The sequence below is a fragment of the Symphodus melops genome (assembly GCF_947650265.1).
Source record: "Symphodus melops genome assembly, chromosome: 14".
Lineage (NCBI taxonomy): Eukaryota > Metazoa > Chordata > Actinopteri > Labriformes > Labridae > Symphodus > Symphodus melops.
The window spans coordinates 16,095,907-16,122,435 of NC_136704.1; the positions used below are offsets into that span (position 1 = coordinate 16,095,907).

At 42.2% G+C, this 26,529-nt stretch overlaps 1 protein-coding gene across 2 annotated transcripts in view; it reads right to left on the reverse strand.

The window, feature by feature from the left end:
• prex2 (phosphatidylinositol-3,4,5-trisphosphate-dependent Rac exchange factor 2) overlaps nucleotides 1–26,204 on the reverse strand; it is an 85,702-nt gene extending 59,498 nt beyond the window's left edge. Inside the window, exons 1-8 of one of the 2 annotated variants that reach the window (XM_079361215.1) lie at nucleotides 25,702–26,204; nucleotides 10,676–10,747; nucleotides 9,196–9,318; nucleotides 7,261–7,365; nucleotides 5,199–5,300; nucleotides 4,468–4,629; nucleotides 1,574–1,707; nucleotides 561–664 (exon numbers count right to left, since the gene is read on the reverse strand). In XM_079361215.1, coding sequence (XP_079217341.1) covers nucleotides 561–664; nucleotides 1,574–1,707; nucleotides 4,468–4,629; nucleotides 5,199–5,300; nucleotides 7,261–7,365; nucleotides 9,196–9,318; nucleotides 10,676–10,747; nucleotides 25,702–25,839 — 940 coding nt within the window. In that variant the 5' untranslated portion in view covers nucleotides 25,840–26,204. Of the gene's footprint in view, nucleotides 1–560; nucleotides 665–1,573; nucleotides 1,708–4,467; nucleotides 4,630–5,198; nucleotides 5,301–7,260; nucleotides 7,366–9,195; nucleotides 9,319–10,675; nucleotides 10,748–16,653; nucleotides 16,840–25,701 lie in introns of those variants that run through there. The other variant, XM_079361216.1, reaches the window with a different exon arrangement.
• Nucleotides 26,205–26,529: the final 325 nt, after the last annotated feature.

Genomic DNA, 26,529 nt, shown 5'->3' on the forward strand with positions numbered 1-26,529 from the left:
ACCTCAGGGCAGCGAAAATGTGTGCCTGGGAAAAAGTCGCAGTGCTTTCATAACATAGCAATCCGAGCTAGAATACTCCTGTCATGCTGGATTTCAGATTGAGATCTCTTGCCTGTGGTGTAGAACACCCAAGAGTTTCTGCATCGCCGCCTGCTACATGTGTTTATCCTCCCTCTGCCTTACCAGACCGAAGCCTTCTGTATCCCTCTCTCGCCAAAAACACCTGATATTACTGCCCATCCAGGGCCTCTGGAGAGGAAATGATGGCTTCTACAAATATAAATGGTAATCAGCGGCTCTGTCAGGCCAAGAGACACAAAAGCAAGAGTTCAACAAGTGCTAGCAGCAGCACAGCCCAAAGGATATGTAACTTGAGATGTCTTCAGTAATGTTTAAAGGTAAATCTTGTTTTTCCTTCGGCGAGCCCAAATCGCACAGATGTGCAGCGGCTGAAGCCAACGATATGTTGTCAACATTCCTTTTTACGGCCCATTTTAAACCCATGCGGCCAACATGACTAGAATCCAACAAGGAGGGAAACGACGTTGTTTCTTTCTCACCTGTGCCATCATCCACATTTTCCACCTCCATCACCTCCGTGTTAATTCTCCCTCTGAATAGGTACCGAGGACCCTCTGTGGCCGTCTTGCTGTTTTTTAAACGCCTTAAAAAAGAGAGAAGCAACCACAAGCATAAGGTTTGATCATTTCACGTCATTACTTACTGAATAATTAGTCTCAATTAATTCAAGAACTTTAGAAGAGGCCTAAGTAGTTAAAGGCACCTGATGTTTTTTTCTATTTGTGTGTAACCAAATTTAGTGACGAAAATGTTTCCAGTTGTTGGATGCAGAGGGAGAACATGTTCTTCCTTTATCTATCTTCAGTAGGTAAATAGATGTGCTTTCATGCACTACCTGCAGACATGACACTGTAAACAGCAGGTACAGTAAAAGCAAATCGAAGCAGGTGGCAGCTTGGTTGGCGGTATGTAAACAAAGCTAACAAAAACACAGATTTGTCATGGTTGCATTTTAGGAGCTGGATCAGTGCGAGTAGCACCTATCAACACAAGCACAACAATGGTTTGCTATCATGTTGAGAGTTTCCTGCCCTACAGATAAATAGATGTCACATTACTCACTTCCTCTGAATCTACCTGAAAGATTCATCTACAACCTGTGTGCAAAGAAAGGTGCACGTATCTGCATTAAGATCAAACACGATCGCGTGCCTTCTTCTTGTGAACCCCCCCATGTAAAAAAAAAAAGATTCCAAATCCTTCTCTCACACAGCTCCTCTACTGCATAGCTTCTTTTTCAACCCACTCGCTTAAAAAAGGTCCCACAGTGCACGGCTCCCTTTTAAAAACGAAAGCTGAGTGAAGTGCTATAAGTAAATTATTTATAAAGTCAATGCTTCAAATGCACAGCAGGAGTACAGAGACAAGGAAATAAGAAATGAGCGTAAACAAAATGTGTCTCTTAAAACACACACGGTTATTAGAATTTAAGTCCCTGTACAGCTCAGTGGATCTTGTCTGTAGAGATGTGAATAAAGGAAGGTCCAGACACCTGTTTTTCTTCTTGCAATAAACCAGCAGCTTGTCGAACAAGAAGAAAATCCTCTCTTGTATGTTTCCAGCTGAGATCTTCAGCAGGACGCCGTGCATTAGCATCTCCGTGCATGTATCTGTGATGTTTGAGCCCTGAAGACAGAAAAAAAACAAAAAGGAAGAAGATGCTTAAAAAGAGTTTAATGAAGGGGATATTCAGGAGAAAAAAAATAGAAAAAAATCCTTTAGTTCTTAAAAGTTTTCATTCTATAAGTTTTTGGAAATGATTTCTGTACAATTGAGTGATCACAGTGTCTGAACAGGAGAAGGGGTTACAAAGCAAAGCCTTTCCTGTTCTGTCTCTCAGGGGTCTGTAAAAACACTCCCTGCTTCCTCGGACCAGATTGCTGAGGGACTTTAAAATGTGCAGCAGTTAATAGCTTCTCTACAACAACATCCCGTCCAGTCAAACTATGTGCTGCATTGTCGCGCCTGGTCACCACATTGCTCTGGTGTTCCTGCTGCAAGTGATAAAGCGAGCCGTCTTTTTTTTTTTTTTTCCCTTACCTTGCCGGCATTGGGAATTTATGGACCACGTTTGATCGGCCCCTCAGAGCTAAAAATAACTCCCTACGCACAGAGCCGGAAAATGTGCTAAGCATTTCCTCCTGCTGGAGACATCAACGGGCCAAAACCTAACCCTGCTTTTTCCTTCTTTCCTTTTCTCTTCTCGTCTCTTTGGATTTTCCTCCTCCCTTCCCCTCTTCCTATCGTCTCTCCCTCTCTTCTCCTCCTATTGATTCACCAGTTTATTCTTTTATCTCTTCCATTCCTTCCTGCACACTTTTTTTTAGGGCTTTTTAACTTCCCAGCCCCTACCCAGATGTTAAACTCATTTGCAGCCAATGAATATGTGCAGACCAGACACGGAGAGGCCGGCTTGTCTTGGTCACTTCAAGGGACTTTAGACCTGCATTTCCTCAACAGAAGAACATACACTTCTCATTTGTGCTTCATGAACATGAAGCCCCAGTCATCTTAATTCCTTTGTTGTCCCCTTCATTAGGTTTCTGTTTGTCTGCAGCATCTTTCTACCACACTTTACGTCACTCTTGTTCTTTTCTCCTCAGGGTGCACACGACTTAAACTAAGTTATCTGTTTAAACTTCATTTGAACCCTGTATTTTTATCGCCAACTACCAGACATAAGAACTGCAGAAAAGGATAAACACTGTTAAATGACAAGCAGAATATGCAATGTACAAAGTATGGTCAAAAAGATTCCAAATCAAGCAAACTCAAGTCGTTTTTAAGAATTCCTTTGAAACTGCAACAAGAGAACAGAATGTGAAATGAAACACATCTGAAAACTCCAACCGACTGATCTAAAATTACAATACTTATATAGTCCTGAGTTACAAAACACAGACACTCGCAACACCAACCAACTCTCAACCATCGCCCTGACCAAATACTGGCTGTTGTCACCATGGTGACCACGAGCAGCCATCGCCCAGTCTCTCCCACGCAAGGTGAACCTGCCAGCATGCCCTGAGGGCAGCCAGCTGTGGAGCAGGTCAGGGCTAACAAGCACTGAAGAGGAGGTGAAGGAGGAGCAGGAAGATGGAAAAAACAGCACTTCTTACAAATCGCTCCTCATCCATCCATCATTCCTCAAACACCCACACAGTGAAGCGCGAAGCAAACATCACTTAGCCTTCTCTTCTTTTTCTCTCTAGTTTTTCGACTTTCCTAATTGCGAGCTCCATCCTGTTTCTGCAGCGCTTGGCATGCTGCAGTCGTACGGGCTTACTCCAGAATGAGCTCATGTTTACAATGAACGAAAGTGCTGAGGGGAAACTGCAGAGAAGCTGTAGCCAGGACCATGTCGTCTATGAGAAACGACAACATCAAGCAAAGCCTCTTATGATCACACTATCCTTACGTGTTGAACTCTTGTATGAAAGTGTGTGGGAATGTATCCTGTCCTTTGTCCTTTATTTGATTTTTACATAATGATGCATTGGTGTACAACTCAAACAAAGAATGCATCTTATTGAATAAGCAGTTTTTTTCCCATACAATTTCTTCAAGGAGGAAGATTTTTGTTTTTTTGTCTTTAAGTTACAAACCTTGCCAAAGAATTGAAGTTTACACATTTGCTATCAAGCTAAAAGTATCAAACCTGAATCCAATAACACTGGAAGCTGTCAGTGTCTGAAAAACATCATATTTACAGAAACTTGAACATCTTGGTCATATGCAAGGTGGTGCAATCATGCCATCTTGTAAAGTCCTGTATTCAGAAACATATTTAGTATCTACACTTAAGTGAAAAGCTGAATCAACATGTCTATTAGTCTATATATGTCCAGGAAGAGTCAAGGTCCGGTTTGCATGAAGTCAGGTCTCCCAGTCTAACGCCTCACCATAGTCTTCACTGTTTGTTTCCCCTCCGACCACCAAAATGCCAACTGACCCCTTATTATGGCATCCCAGAACTGAAGAAGAAAACTGAAGTAGAAGAAAGACCTAAGACACGCGGCATACCTGAGGATGATTGGATTTGGATCTGTCACCCTAAAACATGACGTAGACAGTAGTAGCCTCATCCAGGAAGGAAAGAATCTAGCTATTGTGAATATAAATCATTGTACCCAAATAGAACAAGAAAGCTTAAAGGGATACAAAAGTCACACCACTTGTTGTTCCTGTTGAATTGCTTGCATGGGGCTAAGTGGCTTTCAATAAGTCATGACTTTGAGCTTTGGCGGGGGAAAACACTCAGCTGTGTATTTAAGGCGATAAAAAAAGCTACAAGCAAGCCAGAAGTAAAAGCAGCCGGTTTAAGCTGAAGTCATTGGTTGAGATTAAAACATGCAACACAGAGAACACAGTTTAACTGAGGCCCACCTCCCAGCCTTCGATGTGGGACTGCCACTCCTCCAAAATCTCCAACTTCTCCATCTGTCTCTTGGCTTCATTGATGCTGGTGCACACGGCCTTCATCACTTGCAGCGACTCTTGTACAAGGGCGTAGTCATTGTGCTTCTTTGGGGTCCTTTTCAGTAGCTCCTGCATATGTATTAACCACAATCTTAGAAAAATACACAAAAGAATGGGTACATGACAATAGAGGCGTACAAATCTCATCCTTTTTAAAAGACTTGAAATCACATATGTAGGAAATCTAGCTCTGAAAAATAATTTTCAAAGCATTAAAAGCATGAGATAAAATGTGTATTTCCCATTCCCCTGATATTTGCTTACCTCACAGTGGTTCCTGACTTGAATGGTTAAATCCCTTGCTACTCTATGCAACAATCTGGTGATAGCAATCTCTGCTTCCACAGTCTAAACACTGAGTTTCGACATGTCAGCTACTATGGACCTGATTTTCACTGTTCTGGATATATCTGCAGCCAGGGATGGATATTTGTGTCAGTTTAGAGGAGGAGGTGTCAGACCTCGAGATCCGTGTTTCATTAGTGAGACAGAGGTTGATGTGGATAGAAAGGGACTGCCAAAACTAATGACCAGGTGGTGTAGCATGAAAAGAAGAGTGCAAGGTGCCCTATATAGGAGGGCACATCGGGTGTGGCATCGCTTTAATACAGGGTTAGCGTTCCAGAGACCATACTCACTCTGAGCAGCAGTGGGTACTTGCAGATCCTCTGAATTGGAGCTACCAGGTAACCTTCCAGTGGGACCTCTGTGTTTTTTCTGCCTCCCAGTAACATGCAATTCTAGAGGAAAGGAGAGAAGTTTTAACAAAGTTAGGCTAGTGGCTATGTGAGATGCCTAAAATACACCTTAAATATCTTTGCCGGTTTCAGACATTAAAAATTATTTCCCTTTACTCTAAATAACAAGTTCTATGAAAGTTCAGTCAGAAGAAAATATTAGCTTTCTCTAGTGAGCTTGGCCAATTAAAATGTGTCCAGAAAAAGACTTCCTGACTAAAGCACTCTTCAAGTTTTTCCATATTCGTCAAGCCAAAACCAATGAGCATTTACGTGATATTTTACTGCTCAAGACTTTCCTTGTGGTAACATAAAGAGTGAATCTGGATATTATTGGTGTTTCTGTTACCATAATAAGAAACTGTGTTTCGCAGGTTAGCTCTCTGATTACAGTTTACAGCTGAGGCAGATATATCATCTGTGGCAGGTACTTTTTAAGCTAAATAAAGGACATATTGTATTGAATTAATCTTCTGGGCAACATAAATATCTGTACAAAGTGTGAACTAAGCGACAGGTTTTTCATTTAGAATAACTGAAGTCGTTGACTTGGCCTTCAGTCGATTAAAGTGACTCTTTCAGTTTGCGTTACTTGTTACGAGATCCGCGGCTAATACTCATTTTTATCTCTGCTCTAGCTGAGGAGCTGAGTTACATTGTAAATAATAAACTAGTCGTTGTCGCAGCCAGAAGGCCAAAGGTTTAGGGCATGTTAGCAGATACCCCCACCCTGGTCAGTGAAAGGCCTTGGAATTGACCTAAGGTGTATTAGCCCATAGCTAAGTGTAGGTCGGAGGGTACCTCAAGACCCATTTAGCTTTGATGTAGGGCTATGTCACAAAAAGGTCAAAGCTATAAAGACCTTTTTAAATCAAAGTCAATTAATATCTTTGCCTCCTTTGGCCTCCTAGATGAGAGGCACACATTGACAATAAATCAGATGCAAAGCTCTTCTCTGATGGTGTGAACATGATGTGCATGTGTGAGCTTGATTTACTATTTCATCAATGACAGTCATAAGAAAGGTCAAACCTTACCAAACAAACAGCCAATCAATAAGAGTAAATCTGTGCTTGTACTCGCGTTCTTCTCGGTGTTTATCCATGCTGCAGATCTCTATTTCAAAGTGCTCTCTTTTTATGGAGGTCTTGAAACATAAGGGGGGACTAGCATGACATACTGTAAGGCCCATTTAATAATCCAATATGTCACGGCATCTAGCATTAGCATCTAACAAATGACTAAATAAAACAATGTCAGCTTGCACACTTCTGTAAGCTAGCAGACATTATAAGTACAGTAAGTGTTGCACTTTCAAACAGAATTGTTAGCTTATATGTTGAATGCTTATGTTGGCTGTTGTCCAACAGTAGCTAGTGAATTACAGTACATGTCATGAATTGTTTTTTACCTGAAATATAAACTCTTATAACTTGTTTTCTACTAACAGCTGTGTCATAACAGTTACCATTAGCACTCGAACAAATCATGAATAACCCTTACTTTAGCTAGCACAGTTTGGGTTGCCATTCTCACTGCTATGTAATCATCTTATGTTCTAGCAACATGATGCTCCCCAGTTGAAGTGATAGTTTCTCAGATAGGCGCGACATGATGAGAGAGTCCCCCCAATTGGGGGGGGGGGGTCACACCAGCTGTTATTCACTGGAACATGGAGTACAGGCTTTTACACTCTTCAGCTGCTGTGTTTGGGTGACTGAGGGTTTGTAAGACAATGTGAAGGTATTCTTTCCTGTGCAAGTACTGTTTCCAAGGTCATTTTTGACTCTGCTTCAACATCATATTATGTAATACATTGAAGCATTCGAGATCAACATGTGATAAAATGTATTTGCAAACACAGAGATGAACTGTTAGTCTCACCGTGATCCTCTGAGACTTAACTTGGCTAAGTGAAAAAGAGAGAGTGTATATTATCTGCATGTTTACAGCCCCTTCTCACCAGTAAACATGTCCGAACGCTCCTGATCTTATTGAGCTCCAGCAGCAGCCTCTGGGCCTTCTCATGGTTCCCGCAGTATTCATCATAAATCTGGAAACGGCTCTTCTGCAAGAGGAAGAAAAGGAAAGGTAAGACAGACAGAAGTAGGCACAGAAGGAAAAGCAGCGAGGGAGTAAGAGAAAAGGTGCAATAAAAAGAAATTAAGCTTGAAAAGGAAATACATAAGAATTCAATAATGACACATGCATCACAAAATTGGAAGAAAAGGAGGACAAAACAGAGAGTAGACATACTGCTATTCTCCTCCCCATCATGAAAACCATAATGTGCACTGTAAAGTGTGTGGGGGCTCCTAACATATTCCCTCATATGTCTTGCAGCCATCTGAGAGACAATTTTCCACCAAAGCAGTTCTCATGACATTCATATTCCATTGTCTTTGAGACGCAGCAATGGGAGCAGACCACACAGCCTTTAAATCACTCACTACGTAGTCACTACAGAGCACCAAAAATAGTCCACACTCTACAGCCACACTAATCTGCCTCAGAAGACAAAGATGGTTATGTGGAGAGACATAACTGCCATAACAACAAGCGGGGGCACTTAGGAAAACACAACCTCATGATTAACTGTGGAGTATGCCCTTCTTCTTGAATCATGTTTTCTAGGAAGTAGGTTTATAAACCTGCAAAATGAGAGTTTATTTGGCCCTGGGGAATGACTCCACTGTACTCCAGAAATAAATAGAGGGACTTTTTTTTCAGAGTGAGCCAATTTGGTGGCATGAATTTTGATTTGAGCAGGTCCACTGTCCCGCTATATTTATGTTCATGTAGTAAAGCAAGATTTCTTGGAGCTGAAGGAGCATCAGCAAGGAACTAAAAAGTGAAAATTATTCACTGAGAATACGGGAATAAAGAAAGGAAAGAGAAAGAAAATATGTCCAAGGGGCGGCAGTGGCGTAGTCCATAGGGACTCGGGTTGGAACACGGATGGTCGCCGGCTCAAAATATGGAACTTGGTCAGGTAGCTCTCGAGCATTGTCGATGTACCCTTGAGCAAGGCACCAAACCCCCACAAGCTCAGAGGGCAATTCCAGTGAAAGCTGCCGCCGCACTCTGACATCCCTCCATTAATGCATGACCACAGGTCCTGCTTGTGCATGTGTGTGATTCATGCCTGTGTGTGTGAGAAGCATGTCTCTAAAATAACAGTGAACCACAATTTTCCCCTCGGGGATTAATAAAGTCTTTAAAATAAAAGAAAAATAAAAAATATATATGTATTTCAATAAACTCATATGGTCAATTCAAAACTGAATTAAGAGTCCTAAATCATTGGCTTTCAGAAATGCTGTGAATAATACTCAGGTTACTCAATGAGGTCAACTCCTCTGAAAGCTAACTGTACTTTTAAATCATCTCGCGTTCGACTGTATCAGCTGTTGCTCGATGCTACATGAGCAACCATGCTGGCAGAGGAGTCGCCTTAGGACTAAAAGAAGGATGATAAGATTTATGAGACTTTGACAGCTATTATATGCCAGTGCGCCTCAAGGCTCTGCATCAAAGAAACGTGATATATAGCAGGGACGGGCGGTATATCAGAGGCGTATAGAGCATATCACACATGTGCACTCACTTATTTTCTTTAATCCAGAGAGATAAATCGATAACATGTGGCGTATCTTATCATTCTGCAGATCTCATGGGCACAATTGCATTAAAGATCTGAATTAAAAAAGGCTTTCTTTCGCTCACAGGCTCCAGTGAACAAAAAAAGTCTAGCAAGGGCTGATTGCATTGATGTCTCCATTGAAAAAGATCTGGATAAATAAAGAGACATGTTGTCAAAAGGTGGTAGGATGAGACTGAAATTGGAAGACGGGGAGGATTCAGAAATGGCGGCTATGGGGAAGCATGTGTAACTTACAAAGTGTAAGAAGCAGCGCCCAATTTCATGGTGAGCGTGAGGGTCAGACTGGAGCAGCTCTTCCACCATGGTAAGGAAGTCTTTGTGAACAGCCAGAATCTCCTCAATGTTGGAGAACAACACCTAAGAAAAAAGGAGGGGAAAGACACTTGATTGTCTGGCTGCATATGAGCACAACTATTATTTCCAAAATGATTGAGTCCCTTCTACAAAATGACAGATCGTTTTTTCTTTTTCGGTTCCCAAACTCTTACAGAGTGATGTAAAAGGGTAACCCTATGCTTCTGTACACAGCAACATTTTCAAATATGTTACTGGCATCAAATTCAAAATGGACATATAGTTCCAACGATTACATTTCTCAATTACAGCATTCAATGTGTTGTAGTTGTCCATTTTTAATTAAATACACGGTTCCAACGTTTTAAAAATCATCATATTCTGTTTCTATTTATATTTCACCATACTTTTAGAAATTGGGTGGTATATCCGCCAGCTATTGGTGTGCCTAAAATGCCCTGAATCAATAGTTCCGCATTTTCTGCTTTGTTGTGGTCAAAGGGACGAAGGAAGGAAACTTCTGAGACTACCAAAGAAAGAGTGTGGTTTTCTTTGAATTAGGCAACTTTACTTTGATTATTACATTTTGGATAATATAAGATGGTTTAGCAAAGAAGCATCAAAAGAAGCACATTTTTAAGATCTGTTGAGTGGAAACTTTCCCTTTATGTGGTGTTTATTTCTGCCCTTTGTGATGCCATTTTCGTGGTGATATTAAAAGGACAAAACAATAGGCTGACTCTGGATGGAGAAAGAAGCTCGTGGGTAACTTTTATGGATGGTCTCAGGCAAAATATAACCCTGAGTGATACTAAAAACAGCTAAAAGTTTGGTTAAATTTGATGTGTTTTTTTTCTGGTCCAATGGTAGGATGTTATTCAACTGCTTTGTGACATCACAGCCTGCTTACTTGACTTGATATCAACCCACGTTTTTCCCCCAAAGTCCTCTCTGTGTGGCATGTTTCCAAACAAAACCCAACAGAAAGAGACACATTCACAAAAAGGGCGCATGCAGTAAATATCCACTGAAAGCGTATTTACCATCAAAAGTAAGCAAACATACAGAAACAGTCACAGACACGCCCCCCCCCCCCCCCCCCCCCCCCCCCCCCCCCCCCCCCCCCCCCCCCCCCCCCCCCCCCCCACTGTGAGAGAGGATCCTTTATTATCCTCCAGACGGAATCAGTTATAAACAGATTATATTCACAGCTGCTTCCTGGATCGCCCACTTTGTCTTTCTTCGTGCTATTTCAGGTCGACAAAGCATCCCAAAACAAAAACAGACACTTTATTTAGCTTGTGGTGTTATTTTCAGCCTTTGATTGGATCAGGTCTCTTCACTGACTGAGTCATAATCAGTTGCCCTGAAACGTTCCCTCATAAATATGCACTCCCGTTCCTCACAGATTTATCCTCACCTTGACCGTTTCCTCCGTGATATTCTTGTCGATTTTGGTGGCTGCATACTGGTTGAGTCGATGTAGAAACACCTGAGAATGAAAGCAGCCGTTAACACTTCTCGACTGGCTCCGGGATGAGATTAACTCGTGCCTTTAACAAGATGAACACAAGAGTAGTAAAGGCTTTGTGTGCAGCTGCAACACTTGGTAAACCATCACGATGAATAACTAAACAAATTTAAACACAATCTTTCACTATGACAGAATAAAAATAGAATAATTGCAGTGCATGGTATTTTATAGGTGGTGTTAAGTGGCTGGGGATGGGAGTTAGAGAGGCCAACAGTGTTTGAATTAAGATGGATGGGAAGTGCTCTTAGCTCCCTGAAGACGCAGTTTCCCAGGCTGCTTCACTGCACAAGCCCCGGACAACCTATTTAATGCTTCAAGGCACTTTGTGAGAATGGCAAATTAAGAAGGTGTGCATCGAATGTATTCTTAAAATGTGACTAAGAAAGAATAAGGAACTTTACAAATGTTGCCTGAGAGGAAAGCTTTTCTTATAAAGAGCAGGTACCAGACAAGACTCTTTATCTTCATAGGTGAAAGGCATTGAACACTGTTTGTCAGACACTAATCAATCTTCACTAGAAAGCTCTGTGGAAAACAAACTGATCGATTTGATTGATGTCTGTTTTGCACTTCACGATGAGGGAAGCTGTGATGGAATCCGAAGCGAGGCTTACATCTAAAAGACTTCATTTAAAAGTAGGAGAGATTGTTTTTAATAGCTTTGAATTTCAGCTTCATCAACTTGATTTGAAGGAACAAAAACAAAATCCCCGATGGTCACGTTGTTGTCAAATTTGAATGAGAGAAGAAGTGAGAAGACAAATGTTTCCTCGGCATAACATCACAAAAACAAGCTTGTGTAATGTGGGTTTAGTCTTACGGACATTTATTTTCATTCCCCATGTCATTTCACTAACTCTATATATCTCCCTAATGGAATGAAAGCCTGAAACCCAAGTAAGATAAAAGCAGAGATGAGATCTGTGACTAGAATAAAGTATGTGCTTTGATTTTATTATGCCAAACCTGTCTGCTGAAATACTTTGGTGAGATTCACAACATAAAAGATAAATTAGCTGAATAAAAGAAAAGAAAGGCAGAGAAGGGATTTTAACCAACAGTTTGATTCCAAGTGAGTCAATCATGACACCATTTAGTAAAAAAGTAGCGCTCCCAGGATGCATTAGAGCTGTCCAAACTCAATCATCAGGCCTGCCAGTGAAGTCACAACACCATCACAATATGACAGACAACTTAATTAGCAAGGAGGGCATCGCGACAATCCAAGAGACGTCATGGTGCAGCACGACACGAGCCGACAACAGCAGCTCCAACAAACGCATGACCAACATGATCACGCTCGGCTAGGAAAGACAGCAGGATGTATTCGGGGACGGCGAGTGCGAGGGGGGGGGGGGGAGTTACATCTGTCTTTGCAGTTGACCTAACCATCAGCATCCCTTTTACCGCCCCACTGAGGGCCATAACGCCATCTGTCCCCCTATGCAGCCACACAGCAGGCAGCCCGACCTGAGCAAGCTAACATAATACGAGCACAAAGCATGTAAACAGCTCACTTTAATGAGCGGATGAGCCAAGCGTTACTCCTTGAAGCTGTGATGTCACTGAGCAGTTGCAACCTGAGTATTAAAACGTTTCATTTGATTAATGAAGAGCTGATAGGTGGTTTCCTAAATGAATGGTAAAGCCATTATAATGGTATTACAAAGCAATACTCTGTACTGTACAAAAAAGCAGACATTAAGGAAATAACTGGAATCATCTTATTTAGATTATATAGATGTCAAGTAACACTTTAAAATGAAATGTAGAAGGACTGTACATACTTGGATCTGGGCTGCTGGTGGTGGTGGTGGTGGTGGGGGGGAAGCAGCATAAATAATCAGCCTCTTTGTTTGAGGCCAAGTTCATGCTGATTACCATTCTGTAGCTGTCTTGCCTCCCAACTCTGCCACTCATGAGCATTAGCATCTGATTAGCAAGTCTAAAATGTACAAACACGGAGACAGGCCCTTGTACAGGCCTGACAGGGCTTACAGTATCGGACCTTAGCGACGCAAAAGCGGTGCTCATTTGCATTACAAAAAACACTTCCTGTCATTGATGTGTAACATCAAACATGGGCTCATTAGGGAGTCCATCACTTCACTTTTAATAATGAAGATTCCACTGAACAGGAAATAATCACTGTATCTGCAAAGCACTAATTATACTGTTACATCTGCGACGCCGCAGCAAAAACACGAGAAGCCGAGCTGCAGAAGTAAACAAAAAGTGGCATAATGGAGTGCAGGCTGCACTCTTAATCTGATTGGAGGAAGATAATGAATTGTGTTATCTTCCCAAAAGATAAGAAAGTAAAAGAAAAGAAATTGTTTCATTTGGGGCATCAAAGTGATCGTGTAAGGACTGAATTAAAAATAAAGCCTTCTCTCATGTAGTTGATCACAATAGCACAGAAGAAAACAGATTCTGTCACACAAAAGGTCTGAGACATCCATCTGAGACGCTGTCCTGGTTTGTCTCCAACAATTGACGATGGCTCCGTCTTGATTTGGGGAAACTCAACATGTCTCCTCCAGAGAGAGACGGCCAGGACGGCCTCAGTGGAGCAGCTCCGAGGACATTGAATGGGAAACTGACAGACTGACTGAATTTATAACCGTGGTGACCGTGAGTACAAGCTCACATCCAGGTCGGTTCAGTATCAGACAGCACGGCTGTAAATAAAAGGCGCAGCTCGTTTGCAACATCCTGTTTGATTCAAATCCAGTGTGGTACTAGTCATTCAAATGTAGTACCGAAAGGCAATGATCATTCACCGGACTTCCGAAACATGTTTTCAGAGTCCATTTTTAACATAACGCATTTCTACTTTCCTCTGCCACGGCTGCTGTCTTTGTTCATTTACTCTATAAAGACCATTGAATTCCTGGGCACATTTTGTTCCCTAGGACTGGATGTTCGTTCTAGCTGGAATCCAGCATGCTAGACCACTGGCTTCAACTGAATCACAAAAAGACTTTATTGCACTTTCAAGCTGAATAGGAGCCGTTGGTGATGAGATTTTAGAACAGAGAAGGATATGCTTCACAGTCCTACTTTTCCCAACAGGAATATTCTATCAGTGCCATATGCTTCGAAGATACTCAGAAAAAGACGGATGATGCCAAAAGGATGAACTGAGGAGACAAAGACAATAAAAGAGTTGGACAACTGCAGAGATTTTATAACAGTCTTCTTTCCATTGGCAGATTAAGAAAAGTTCTAAAAAAAAAAAAAAAAAAGGCATCCATTCACCCCGACAAACTTTTCCCCTTCGCTCATTTGAAGTGCTCGAGTAGCCACAGGCTGTTCTTTTTTCCTGCATCAGACGTCATCTTCTCTCCTTGTACAATAGTCTTTTTTTTCCTTTTTTTTTACCCTAATCATGCATCAACAAGGAAAAAAAAAAAAACTCTCTCAGAAAGTCACTTTGTTCCCTGAGGCCAAGGTATAATCACATTGATTGTCAGTGATGGCTCAGGGAGGGACCACACATTAAAACCCCATTAAAGTTTTCATTATTCCACAAAGAAGCTGGGTGTGATGAATGGATTGGTCGAATCACTGGATGAGGCCATACCTGCCATTAATCAACACCGGATAACATGCTGTGAGCAACGAAAGCGTGGAAATGATGCCTGTACTACCTGATGCTGTAGTGCAGCAAGGAATTAATATGTGCCTTCATTAATCCCCAAAAACGTGTGCTTTTTGTACGTATTCCATAACCTAGACTTGAGTGTGGGATGGCAAAATGAGCCGATACTTAAACAAAACATTTATCCTATAGTCATTTTACAACGTTTCTACATGGTCAAGCTTGTTAGGATAACCCAGAGGCTTTTCAAGTTGGGAAGTTATTTCAGTCATTTCTGAACCAGTTACCTGTTAGCCTGGTAAACCGAGGGGCGTCCAAAACCGAAGGTGGGACGGCCTACTTCTCTGGTCAAAACATACCCAAACCATCAGCACCAGAATGAGGACAGAGATCCTTTTACTGTAGTTGTTAATAGCAGAAATGTCTGTGAGATATGGTTTGGAACCTTTCTCTTTGTAAATGTATGTAATGTATGCATGTATGTAGAGGTGTAACAGACCCACCCAACTTAGTTCAGGATACTTTGTGAATGGACATTATGCAATATTGCCCCCCCCCGTTCCCCCCCAGGATCTCTTCACATAATTTGACAGATACAATCGACGGAAGGCTGGTCTCCCCTCCTGTAAATGTTGATCTCTGTGTGAGTGAAACAGACAAACCACACAAGGACTTCTGCGTAAACAGAGGCTTCTGGCTCCCTCAAACACATAAAACACTAAAAATGAGAGACAATGAAGGACATTCTTGAACTTCAAAATAAAGTCTGTGTATAATACAATTGCGAAGCTAGAGCATCTGGGTATGTCAAAAAAGTACATTTAAAAAATAAAATAAAACATGAAGTGAGTGGACAAGAAGATGGAGAGAGCACAGGGGGATGAAAAGCAAATGGTTCATCACATTACAAAGCCACACCATGCAGAATGGACGGATGAGGGGAACATAAATCTCACTGGACGTGGAGAAGTGTACTAAAAAGTTCTGAAAGTGATGCAGTGAATTACACTGGGAATAAAAACAAAAATTAAAAGAAGTCCATCTAGCTGCTCCCAGGTAACAGAAATGAGTTTGAATCAAGAACAAAGTGAGCCTCAAACATCTGCTAATGCACTCACATTAAAACATTTAAAGGAACGTGGGACCTGTTTGATGTACTAATGCCAAACAACCACCCGAGGTCTCAGCTGATCGATTGGTTCAACAGCAGATCACCCTGAATTTAAAAGGACTGAAGCTGCCACTTTAAAGGAGTAGGACAATTGAAGGAAATGGCACTTCTGTCTGCACTATTTTAAAAGCTTACTCTGCAGCCAAAGTTGCTGCTTTGTGAGATCCATTTCTAAAATTGCAAAGGGTCAGTTCTGGGTTCATTGGCACTGGTGACCAGTATGAACTCCGGGAGAATAAATGGGCCTTTCTCAGAGTTTTATCGGACATACTGCCTCTTTTGTACACGGCTGGTTCACTAATTTGCTTTGTTGTCCTGAATGGAGAACTGGCAAACACTCCAACACAAACACATGCATCTTGAACTCAATGGATGGAGATAATACTACTATCATGTATGGGTAATGGGTATTTTAATATATCCTAGTCCAGTATCTATAAAAGAATCCTCTCCTGTTAACAAACACACAAAAAAAAACAAGACAAAGACTATTCAAAGCCAGAGATGGAGACACAAAAAACTTCTGCACGAAAAAGCCTACTGTAGTGAATCACTAGACTGTGACAGTATGCTCATTAACTCAACTGTCTTTTTGAGTGAGCGTCTCATTTTCATTCATCATACATCTGTCCCAAAGGATGGCAGACCAAAAAGTAAAGCACTGTGCTAACCGTTTAAAAACAGCAGCTAACAGGTGTGCCAGCAGCTTGGAAGCCTCGGGGAAGCTCCGGAAACACCTGAGTCCGTGTGATTCGTGCACGTGAGGGCTGCTGCATTGTGCTTGTGAGGAAACTAAAGAGTAGCCGAACAGACAGAGAGACAGCAGAATAAACGGATAATAAGGAAGTAGAGATGGTGAGAAGGGGAGGGTGAAAAACAAGCCTTGTTTGGCCTCAACACGACAAACCCTTCAGGGAGGATACACTGCCTTCACTGTGCTTCCTCCGCAGAGGAAATGCTTTTCACATCAACATTGGTGGGTTCAATCTCTTGCAAAGACGCACACTAATACAAAATAAAAAAATAACTCCTGGCAAGCACAAACTGAACCGTCACCAGAAGTCCTCAAGTCAAGAGTCTGTCATTCACTTTGTAGAGAAGCCGGCCCCTGCTGTCCTCATCAAGTCCCGGAGACACGTCCAAAAGTCATCCTGGGCTTCCAATCTAGTTACACCTCCCACTAATTTTCCAAATTCATCCCGCTTCTCTCAGCTTGGAATGTATACAGGAAACAGACACCATACAGTGGGGAATGTTAATATGTCTTTGGAGGGAGTGGCGATTAAGGCTCATCTGCGCGGCTCAATGCTGGATTTCTGGTTTTCATTAACAACTAAGAGAACCAAGAGTGTGTTCGTTTGTCTTTGGAACTCTTGGAACGCTTTATTTTGAAAATCTTTGAAAGAATCCCAAAAGGCAACAAAATACTCTTGTAGAAGATGCTTTTTTGAGGAAAATGTATGGGACTTCATGGATTTTTAATTTCAAAGGTTTTTGTTTGTTTCAGGTGATGCTTGTGGGTGAAAAATGATCGGGAAGTCTGGTTTGAAAATCTATTATTACCATCCAAGTAATGTGCTTTCAAAGATCTCCTAAAACTTATTTGTGTATGTTTTTTTTTCTCTTTGATGTCATTCTTGACCTGCCAGTGATCCAGGCAGCAAAGGAAATACACAAATAGCTGAAATGAAGCGATTCATTACTGACTATGTTTGTGCCTCAGTGTTGGTGAGCTAGGTGCACAATTGACACTGGATTGAAATGAGCATATGAGCATAAAATGTTGCTTGTGGTCATGTCCATTACACTAGCTGCCTGACAGGCTGTAGTTTTGTTCAATTTCACCCATCACAGCACTGTAAACCGCAGCTATCCTCAGCGTATTAGGAGGAATCTTTTGACTTGTGAAATTGGATATTAAGCAGCAAAACGAGCCTCCACTAGATGAGCGTTAGACTTAAGAGACAGCTACTGATGCTTCTCCAACCTCAATGTGAAACCGAGCAAACCATTACCCACGGATAACTGGCAATTCCCATCAGAGCCGCACACGGAGACCATGCATTGATCTGCAGGATGACTAAGCAGAATCATCAGTCTGCCAATCTGTGGCGCTCTTCCAAGCATGACTGTCACACACAGACGTCTATCTCAGCGGGACAGGCAGGGGAAAAAAGGAAACCTGCAGAGCCAGGCTCTGTCACGCTAAGAAAGCGGACACTGTCGATGAAGAAGTGAACAGACACCGAGCCAGTTTGTACCCCACTGTCACTCTCCTTGAAGCACTACTCAAAGCACGCCCACCGGTACAAATAACCCGTCTGCCAGGGTTCTGTCTTCTTTTTGTCTGAGAATGGACAAAGCCGAAGGCTCCATACCGATGAGTGTAAAGGTTTATAGATTAAGGTTTTTCTTTCACATCAGCATGAACAAAACCATTTACTTTAAAGGAGTGTTTGAGTTAGTCCGTCAGTCATTTATTATTTAGTGACAAAAAGCTACGGAGCCGGTCATAGTTAGCTCATTTTCTGAGAAGAAAAGAGTGATTGGATTAAAGTTAAAGCCAAGAACTCTCCATCGAAGCCCATATTAAAATGTCAATTATTACAGCTGAATAAAAAAGGCTTTAAAGCCAGGTTTAAAAAAAAAAAAAAAAGCTTAATTATTTCTTTTCCCCCCCGAGGGAGCAAAACAGCTTGATATAGACTCATTGGAGCTTCATTTTCCAGAAAGTTCCATGTTCCCTCATAGCTTCTCTTGTGACGTCATCAATGTACACATCTGGATGTAGATTGGGTCGAGACAGCACTCTTTCCTCTTTACGCTATTTAGCAGAGACCAAACAAAATCCACCACGAGCGAGCGCAGGGCCCTTCAGCTTCACAGGCAGAACTAAAGCACTAAAACTCTAAAAAGATGTTGAATGTAAAGGAGAGGCCTTATTTTTATTTATTTTATATCAGTCAAATAAATCCAGTCATTGTGTAATTTAGAGTCCAAAACAACTTGTTTCAGAGACTGAAGTGAAATGGAAAGAGTCAGACGGACAGAGACACATGGAAAGGATGTGTGCAGACGAGATAGGCCGAGGGACAGAGGGCCACTTGTCTAACTCTCAGAGCCGTATAACAAATCCCATTCAAGTGCTTAATTAAATAATTGGGAGTGAAATGGAATTTTCCATCATGTCTGGCTGGGCCACTGTGGGTGTTTATAGACTCAGAGCCCAGAAAGGCAGGATATATGGAGACACTAATGACGTGGAAAGTTAGAGATGAAACTACAGAGAAACTTGTCAAACCCCCATTCTCAGGACTCTCTATCAAAAATGTTTCAGTCAGATTTAAAAGTGTAGCGACAGCTGCTCTTGTTATGTGGGATTAATAATACCAAAGAGTGTTATTGGTTCATTCTTTGCAAATCTACATGAACGCCATTGCTGAAGCAGGTTTCAACCGACACTGAAGGTTTACTGATGTTAACAGATGTGTGATCCCTGCATTAAAGCGTACCAGCTAAAACACAGGCCCCTTTGTGACGATGACCCCTTCACACTCCGTTGGACATCCCTGCGTCTACAGTAGTCCCGCCACTTTTCTACTATTGGCACGTAAGTCCCATGTGACCTGGCAGCTGGCATTGGCTAAATCAAAGGCTGCCTTCTCCTCTGGGCATCAAGACAGCACCACCTCTGCCTCCTGAGCTGAATCCACACACCATAGACTCAGTACGAGGGTCCTTACAGCCCTCTTCTCTATACGCAACTAAGCCCAATACTGCCAAGTGGGCACCTGCGGCAAAACTCTCCTTTCCTCCCTCCTGGAGGGGGAAGTGTGTGTGTGTGTGTGTGAGAGAGAGAGCGAGTGTGTTGAAGCAGGAAACTTGCAGCACAATGTAAAGACCGGGAGTGCCAGCAAGGAAGGAAGGAAATCCTGCTTGAAAAATGGCCCCTGGGACAAAGCGAAAGAAACTCTCCACAGTGTAAGCTGCATGAGGACTATGGAGGCAGTGTGCAGTGAAAGGAAGAGAAAAGAGCAGAAAGCAGAAGCACACAGTTTATCGCTACTTGTTTGAATAATGCATTGCACTAATTTCAAGCCTTAAAGAAATGAAAACGCGTCAGAAGGGAAGTTTAATGGGCTCTCTTCACTGTATAAATGATGCTAGTCTGCAGCTGGTTCGCTTAGTGTAGCATAGCATACATTAAACATGGGGGTCACTATACATTAGCTAAACCTGAGACATAGCCGAGCACATAAAGCCCCCTGCGTTCGTTTTTTTTTGGCCAAAGTGGCTGCTTATCCCTCGAACAGGTCTGTATGCTCGGAAAGCTCAATGGCTGTTTCGTCTGAATCTCTGCAGCACAGAGAAAAAGTTCATGTCTTAAAAGGTTGAACCAATCCTTTGATAATATTAAAATTTACATTCATTATGGTGAACTATTAACTTAACAATGAAAGCGTCACAAGAACTTGGGCAAATAAAAATGGAAAAAAAACAAGTTGGTTTTCAGTGAACAACTAAGCCAGCGTTCCGAATGAAAGTGGTTCAACACTAATCCTCACAAACAGGAAGAAACTGAAACTAACGTCATGATAAGTTACGTTATTACGCCGCTTTTTGAGCACGAACATAGTCCACGTTTCTTGTTACGCTCTGCCAAAGTTGCATAAAACACGATGTGGGCATGAATGTGACTAAACGTTTTGGAATAGACGAGTGGCTGAAATGTTTTCGGAAGACGTGCAAAACGCAGCTTCAGTTCAGCCGTATCGAAATGAGTCATGAGACAGATGAAGGATGATCCCACTCGATTATTCCCACGGCTGACACAGGACGCCGTGCAGGACAGGCCTCGGCTGTCATTGAGCTAATCCTCGCCATCATTTGTCTTCAGCATGAGACATCTTTTAGTTAAGAGTTTACACACACGTGTATATATATATATGAGGCAATGCAACAACACAAAGCAGAAATGAACATACACTTTGAACAAAGACAGATCGATTACATTCACACTTAAAGCGTGTGCGGTGTCATTGGTGTGAAAAAGAAAGAAAAGCGTGTGCGTGACAGAACAGGACAAACACAACATTCCCCCGACAGAGAAACAGCTGAACGAATCCAATCAGAAAGAGTCGAGGAGAGAAACAACGAACAGACAGGGTCGTGTTTAACGGAGTTAAATGAAAGCAGAAATAGAAAATACACTCAGACGCTATGAAGTGTTTCGAGATGCTGTTCAGCGAAGGGGAAACGCTCGGCTCGAGCCCGGTGGTGTTAACAGGAAACTTTTACAGACAGAGTGGGGAAGGGAAGAAATGAAGAGGCGCACGAGGAGAGAGTAGAGGTGTGTGAAAGGTCGCCGGGTTCAGGAGGTCGATGTGGAAGGAGTAACAGTAAGGACGGGCACTCATCAGCTCGGAGTAAAAGCAGGTAATTAAGGGGAAAAGAAGAAAAAGGGCCGAAACAGCTCTTATCACTAAATGCAGCCAATCGCGGAGACAAGTTCATGTAAGCAACACTAATGGCCAGAGGCGGTCTCTTAGCGTTCGCCCTCAGTCTCGTAACCGCAACTGACCAGCTTCATGTTAGTGTGTATGTTAAATATAGACGGTCTGATCCAATCGGTCACTTACAGAGCTTTTCAAACAGCTTCGTGTTATCTGCTCTGGTCGCTGGATCACAGAGAGTTAGAGTCATTACACCAACGTAAACATACAGTAAATAACTTTTCCTTTCGCCCCGTTTCACCCAGCATCCTCGCAAACAGACGACAGCGACACAAACACAAGGTTTCACACATTACACATTACACACACACACACACACACACACACACACACTGAGTCCTGCTCCTTCTCTCGTGCTCCGATGTTATAAATTGCCCCCCCCCCACATTATGCCTTCAATCCCGGTGAACAAACACATTGCAGACAAGGTTGTAACAGGGGCGTGAAATATCTCGCATGTAAACTTGCATTTTGTGAGAGAGGACAGACAGCTTGTCAGCTTGTCAGCTTGTCAGCTTGTGAAACGCCGTGTGCTCCAGATTAACGGAGCAGAAAAGAAAGAAAAAAAAACGTAGCGAACCGATCAAATGGGAATTATTCAACTTTCCATAACGCTGAGTGTCTGCTTCAAAGCAACACAAGAACGGGATCTGACCTGAGGGGTCGTGGCTGTTTTATCTGTAAGTTCAATGTGTGTTTGGGTTACTGGAATGAATGGAATGCCAACACTGCGGCTTCACCAGACAGATTTCTACTCTCTCCACTCGAGCTCCAAATGATGTAACCAGCATAAGATGTCAGCTTCCTCCTTCAGGGTATTTTGGCTCAAATGTACATTTGGATTAATCAATGACTTTGTACATAGAGTCAATGAATTACACATCATTACAACATGCCTCTATATATTTGTCCTGACACTGGACTCAAACAACCACACACGTACTCACAGAAATCTTTTGGTTTCCTTGTTTACACAGTTTGGTTTGTTGTTTTTTTATCAAATCAGACCATAGTTGACAATCAGCATCTTCTGTCCCTGCTTCCTTTAAAAAAGTGAGAGGGAGCTGAAAACTGGCAGCCAGGAAAGGGAAACGAGCAGGAGGTCGTGACCTTTGAGGTCATCAGCGCTGTCCGCAGCATATGAACGCTCTCCCCTGACTTGACCTCTGTCAGGACTGCCCACAGGTCAAAAGTAGCCGGTTTAAAAAAAGAACACTGCTTCTCAGCTTACTCGACTCTCTCATACAGGATGTAAACAAATTTAAATGTGAGATTTGGATTCTCCATAAACAAAGTGTTCACTTCAACATTTGGATAAAAAGATTTTAGGGGCCATTTTCTCCATTAGGCTCAATTCCCAAACACCAACACACCTTTCCACATAAACAAGAAAAAAAGAATCATGCAGATAAACTTCCTTTTGATTATTAAAATGACCAATACTAGAGTTCCTATTCCGTGTCTTACAGCTCAGTCTTTATGCAAGGGATTAAACGTGTTTTGAACGTTGCATCCTGAGACGGCGTCACAGCTCAACAAGCTTTTGTTGGAGAGAAGAAGGCAGCAGCTGAGGGATCACTTAACACGCTGCAACACGGGTTTCTTTCTGTAAATAAATCAGTTCACTTGTGGCTCCAATCTCTCTCCACGATCAGGACATGGAAAGTCCCCTCCAATGTCCAAACGTCTTCTTCTTTGTATGTGCTTAATGCTTATCATGCAAAAAATAAAATATAAAATATGAGAAGCACAGAAATAGTTTAGTAATTCTATTTGACGCTGTTGTTTAAAAAGTGCAGAAAGAAAAACAACTTTTTTTTCAAGTCGCTGTTTACATTGTGCCTTGATTTGTTCTCCTGATTCAGACATTTCTAAGAATGACTGTCATTATACCGGCTCGTAGCTGTCCAAGATAAACACTGCCACAAACTATCAGGCTATAAACGCTCATTATGTAAGATAGGCCTGAGACGGCTTCCCTACGGTCTTCCTCCAACTATCAGATTTCTGCGTACATTTTCGAAAACTCCAATCCAAAGAAAGTCACATTTAGACCCTCCGATCCTCACACCTTCAAGATGCAGTCGGAATGTTTTCCCACAGAAGGTGAGGTGCTGCCAGACAATAGGCTGTCCTGGGACAAAGTGCTCTAATCGTCCTCGCTCTCTCCGAGTTGTTTTCCACTACCTTAAGAGTGAAGTATGCCTGAGATGCATTGTGTTCTGGGTCCCACAGATCAGCAGGAGCAATCTCTGCTCCACTGTTAAACTTTGGCTATACTGAACTGAGCCTCATTGTTCCCCAGTATTTCCTAACCTCGGAGGAATTCCTCCTCCAGGAAATATGGTTTACAAGAGAAGAAACCACCCCCATCTACCCTTTACCCTTCTTGCAATATCCAGTCTCCCACTCTCCCTGCTGGTACTCTGCGTCCAATTGGATTATCCTACCAGGGAGTCTCGGGGGAGAGGGGGGGGCTGAGTTGTCCATCCTGACCTCATGACGGGCAGAAACTTATAGGGGTGTAATGCGACACATGAGGATGCAACGAGGTGTGTTTATGGCTGATCAGATGAAAGGCAGCCGTCTCCCTGGTAGGGCGGCCTTTGATCCTCCCCAAGTGTCTCCCCAAAGACCTCCATGATGTGAAGACAGTTGATAAAGGTCACTTTTTGTTCTCTCCCGAGTCACTTAAAACGAGTGCTGAGATTTTTGTTAGCAAAAGGAGGCTGCATTTTAGGATGACGTGAAAAAATTCTGAAACAAACACGACAACCGAAACAAAAAAAAATAATAATAAAGTGCTTTAGAATACACATAAATCAGAAGCATCAGAAGCAAACGTATCAAGAAACACACTGCATATTCAACCTCACAACGGACGTGCTCCGGGCCTCCATTGTATTTATTTATGTGAGATGTACTTTATGAGGGAGAATTGGAAATAAACAGTCCCATAGACCAGTCCTGTCAGAGTCCTGTCAACCTTTTCAATACTGCAGCGCTTGTGTGTTTTTGCAGCACATTCTCTGTTAATGCAGATTTCCACTATGTTAAGTGCATTTCCATGGTTCTCTGTTTCGAGCATTGCATGCTTTTTTTGAATTTGCATCTTTTTCCTCAACTGGAAATCGTTTGGCTTTGATATGCAGCTAAACCAACAATACATTTACTGTCAGATCTCAATCTGGTCGGATGCATCCGTCCCAGAACAGAGTCCCCTTGTAAGGATCCATCACTTCTGAAAGGAATCCAAGTCCCAGCACTAAAGGGGAGATGAAGGAGGGGTGGCTGCACACACACACACACACACCCTCCTCTTCTAAGAAAAAAAAAAAAAAAAAAAAAAGAACACAGTTGCTCATCTAATCGCCCCCTCCATTTCTCCAATGATGCCACTTCTAAGAAAGGCCAGATCCCCTCCCTTCTTGTCCCTCTGTCCTCCATTGGAAACATCTGGGGAGTGGGAGGGAGGTCAGTGTGTACACACTCTTACATGTGGTCTGGGGAAACACTAACCGGACTTCCTTGCAAAGTTCCCATCGCACCATGAAACTGAAACTGCACAGAATAATTAAATGGGATACTTCCAAACCAGTGGCTAACAGCACATTGTACAAGGGATTTTACTGCAAGCTTTGTCACTTTTAACATCCTCAACCTCCAACTAACATTTCTTTTAAAATGAGATTATCACAGTCACAAATTTCAAAGATTTCAAATACAAACTGGCCATGTTTCCAAAGGTTCCCTCACCAACCTGTTTTTTTTTTAGGTAAGATATTACTTTATGTAATGCCATTAAGCTGACAGCATATCATTCCTGTAATGCAGTAACCCTGCGTAAAGCTCAATGTGCAGCTTGAGCTGTGCCGCCAGCTGACTGCCAGCCTCAGTGGTTTTCATTTGAGTCCACCTGTGCTGTCCTTGGCAGAGCTCCACACGCCTGGATTTGATCAGAAGTTGGCAAAGGAAGCAGAAAAATGTCACTATGCAGTGTTTTCTATGGTGTTTTGGGAAGTGGGGTCATCACATGAATGGAATAGTGACGCTAGGGAAGAGAGGTTTCACGTCTGTTGACAGATGTAGAAGTTGAAATACAGAGATTGTTGTAGCAGTTTGTTTCCTCCACAGACGTCAAATTACTTAATTATTAAAATTGATATAGAGACATGTCCAAAAATGTAAATGTCTGAAATCATTTGTCAAAATGACTGATATTAGTTATAAGAAATAAAAGCTTCGCTCTAACAGCCTATAGTCAGGCTGAGTGGAGGATTAAACATCTCACCAGCTGTGAAGGAACTAAGGCTGTGCCATGCCTCTTTGTGCCTGCTTTCCCAATTTCACACTTTACATCTGAAAAGTTAATATCCCCAGCAAAAAGAGGAGTTCGGGATATTTACAGAACGAGTTGAGTATATGTTAAAACTTCTTCTCTTATTATATACAGAATGAGTAGCACGCAGTTCGCTTACACTTGTGGGAGAGTTGAGATGCACCATGCATACTAAACAGGCAAGCTGTTTGTGTTTATTTGTTTGCTCGAGGGGGGGCTTCGTTACTTTCTGTTAAACTGTGTGTTTGTGTGCCGTGTTTGGCTGAGGTTGTTGACAAAACTCACCGAGAGAAACTCGAGTGTCCCGACATAATCCCGTTCAGTCTTTAAAAGTTCATTTAGGACGCAGACTCGTAAGCGGAGCTGTTTCTCCAGGTCCTTCCCGCTTTCTGCTCTGTGCTCACCTCTGCTCTCCTCATTCATCGTGAGGAAACTTATTCAAACCTTAATTCCTTCGGCTGGGGGAAAGTTTCGCATCACACAACAGGTTTCAGATGCGAGAATGTAGAGTTTGCAGCATATTGAAACATAGGGAGCGCCAAGGTCTCTGAAGTGGAAATTCACCAAAAAAAAAAAAAAAAAAAAGTGACGGATGCTGGATGAAAACGCACTAAAAGCTTGCTAAAATAAAATTTAAAAAAAAACAATAAGTGAAAAGTTGACTTAAATAACACACTGACAGGATACAGTTTCACACAGAGTCTCACAGAAGAGTGGACAAACACTGGACAGTGGCTACAAGCTTGTGTCCATGTGACTCCTACACACCTCATCCGAGTACAGCCTCCCAGCAGCGTTCAACGCAGAGGAGGACCATCGTCAAGCTCCAACACTACATCCGAACACTTCCGGCTGCTTTCTTTAAAAAATAAAAGTAGAGCAACAGGTATGATAAACGGAAACCGAATTAACACATTTGTGTATAACATAATTGGAGCAATCTAGATTTACGGTAATACAGCGAGGGAAACTAAATACATTACTGTAGATGAGGTGTACCGGCAGAAGTCATTCAGTACAAAACTTGTTTTGACAACGTTTATCATTTTAATGTGAAATGGCAATAACAGTACTTCCGGGATTATCGTAGTAGTCTTAGATAACTTCTTGAAC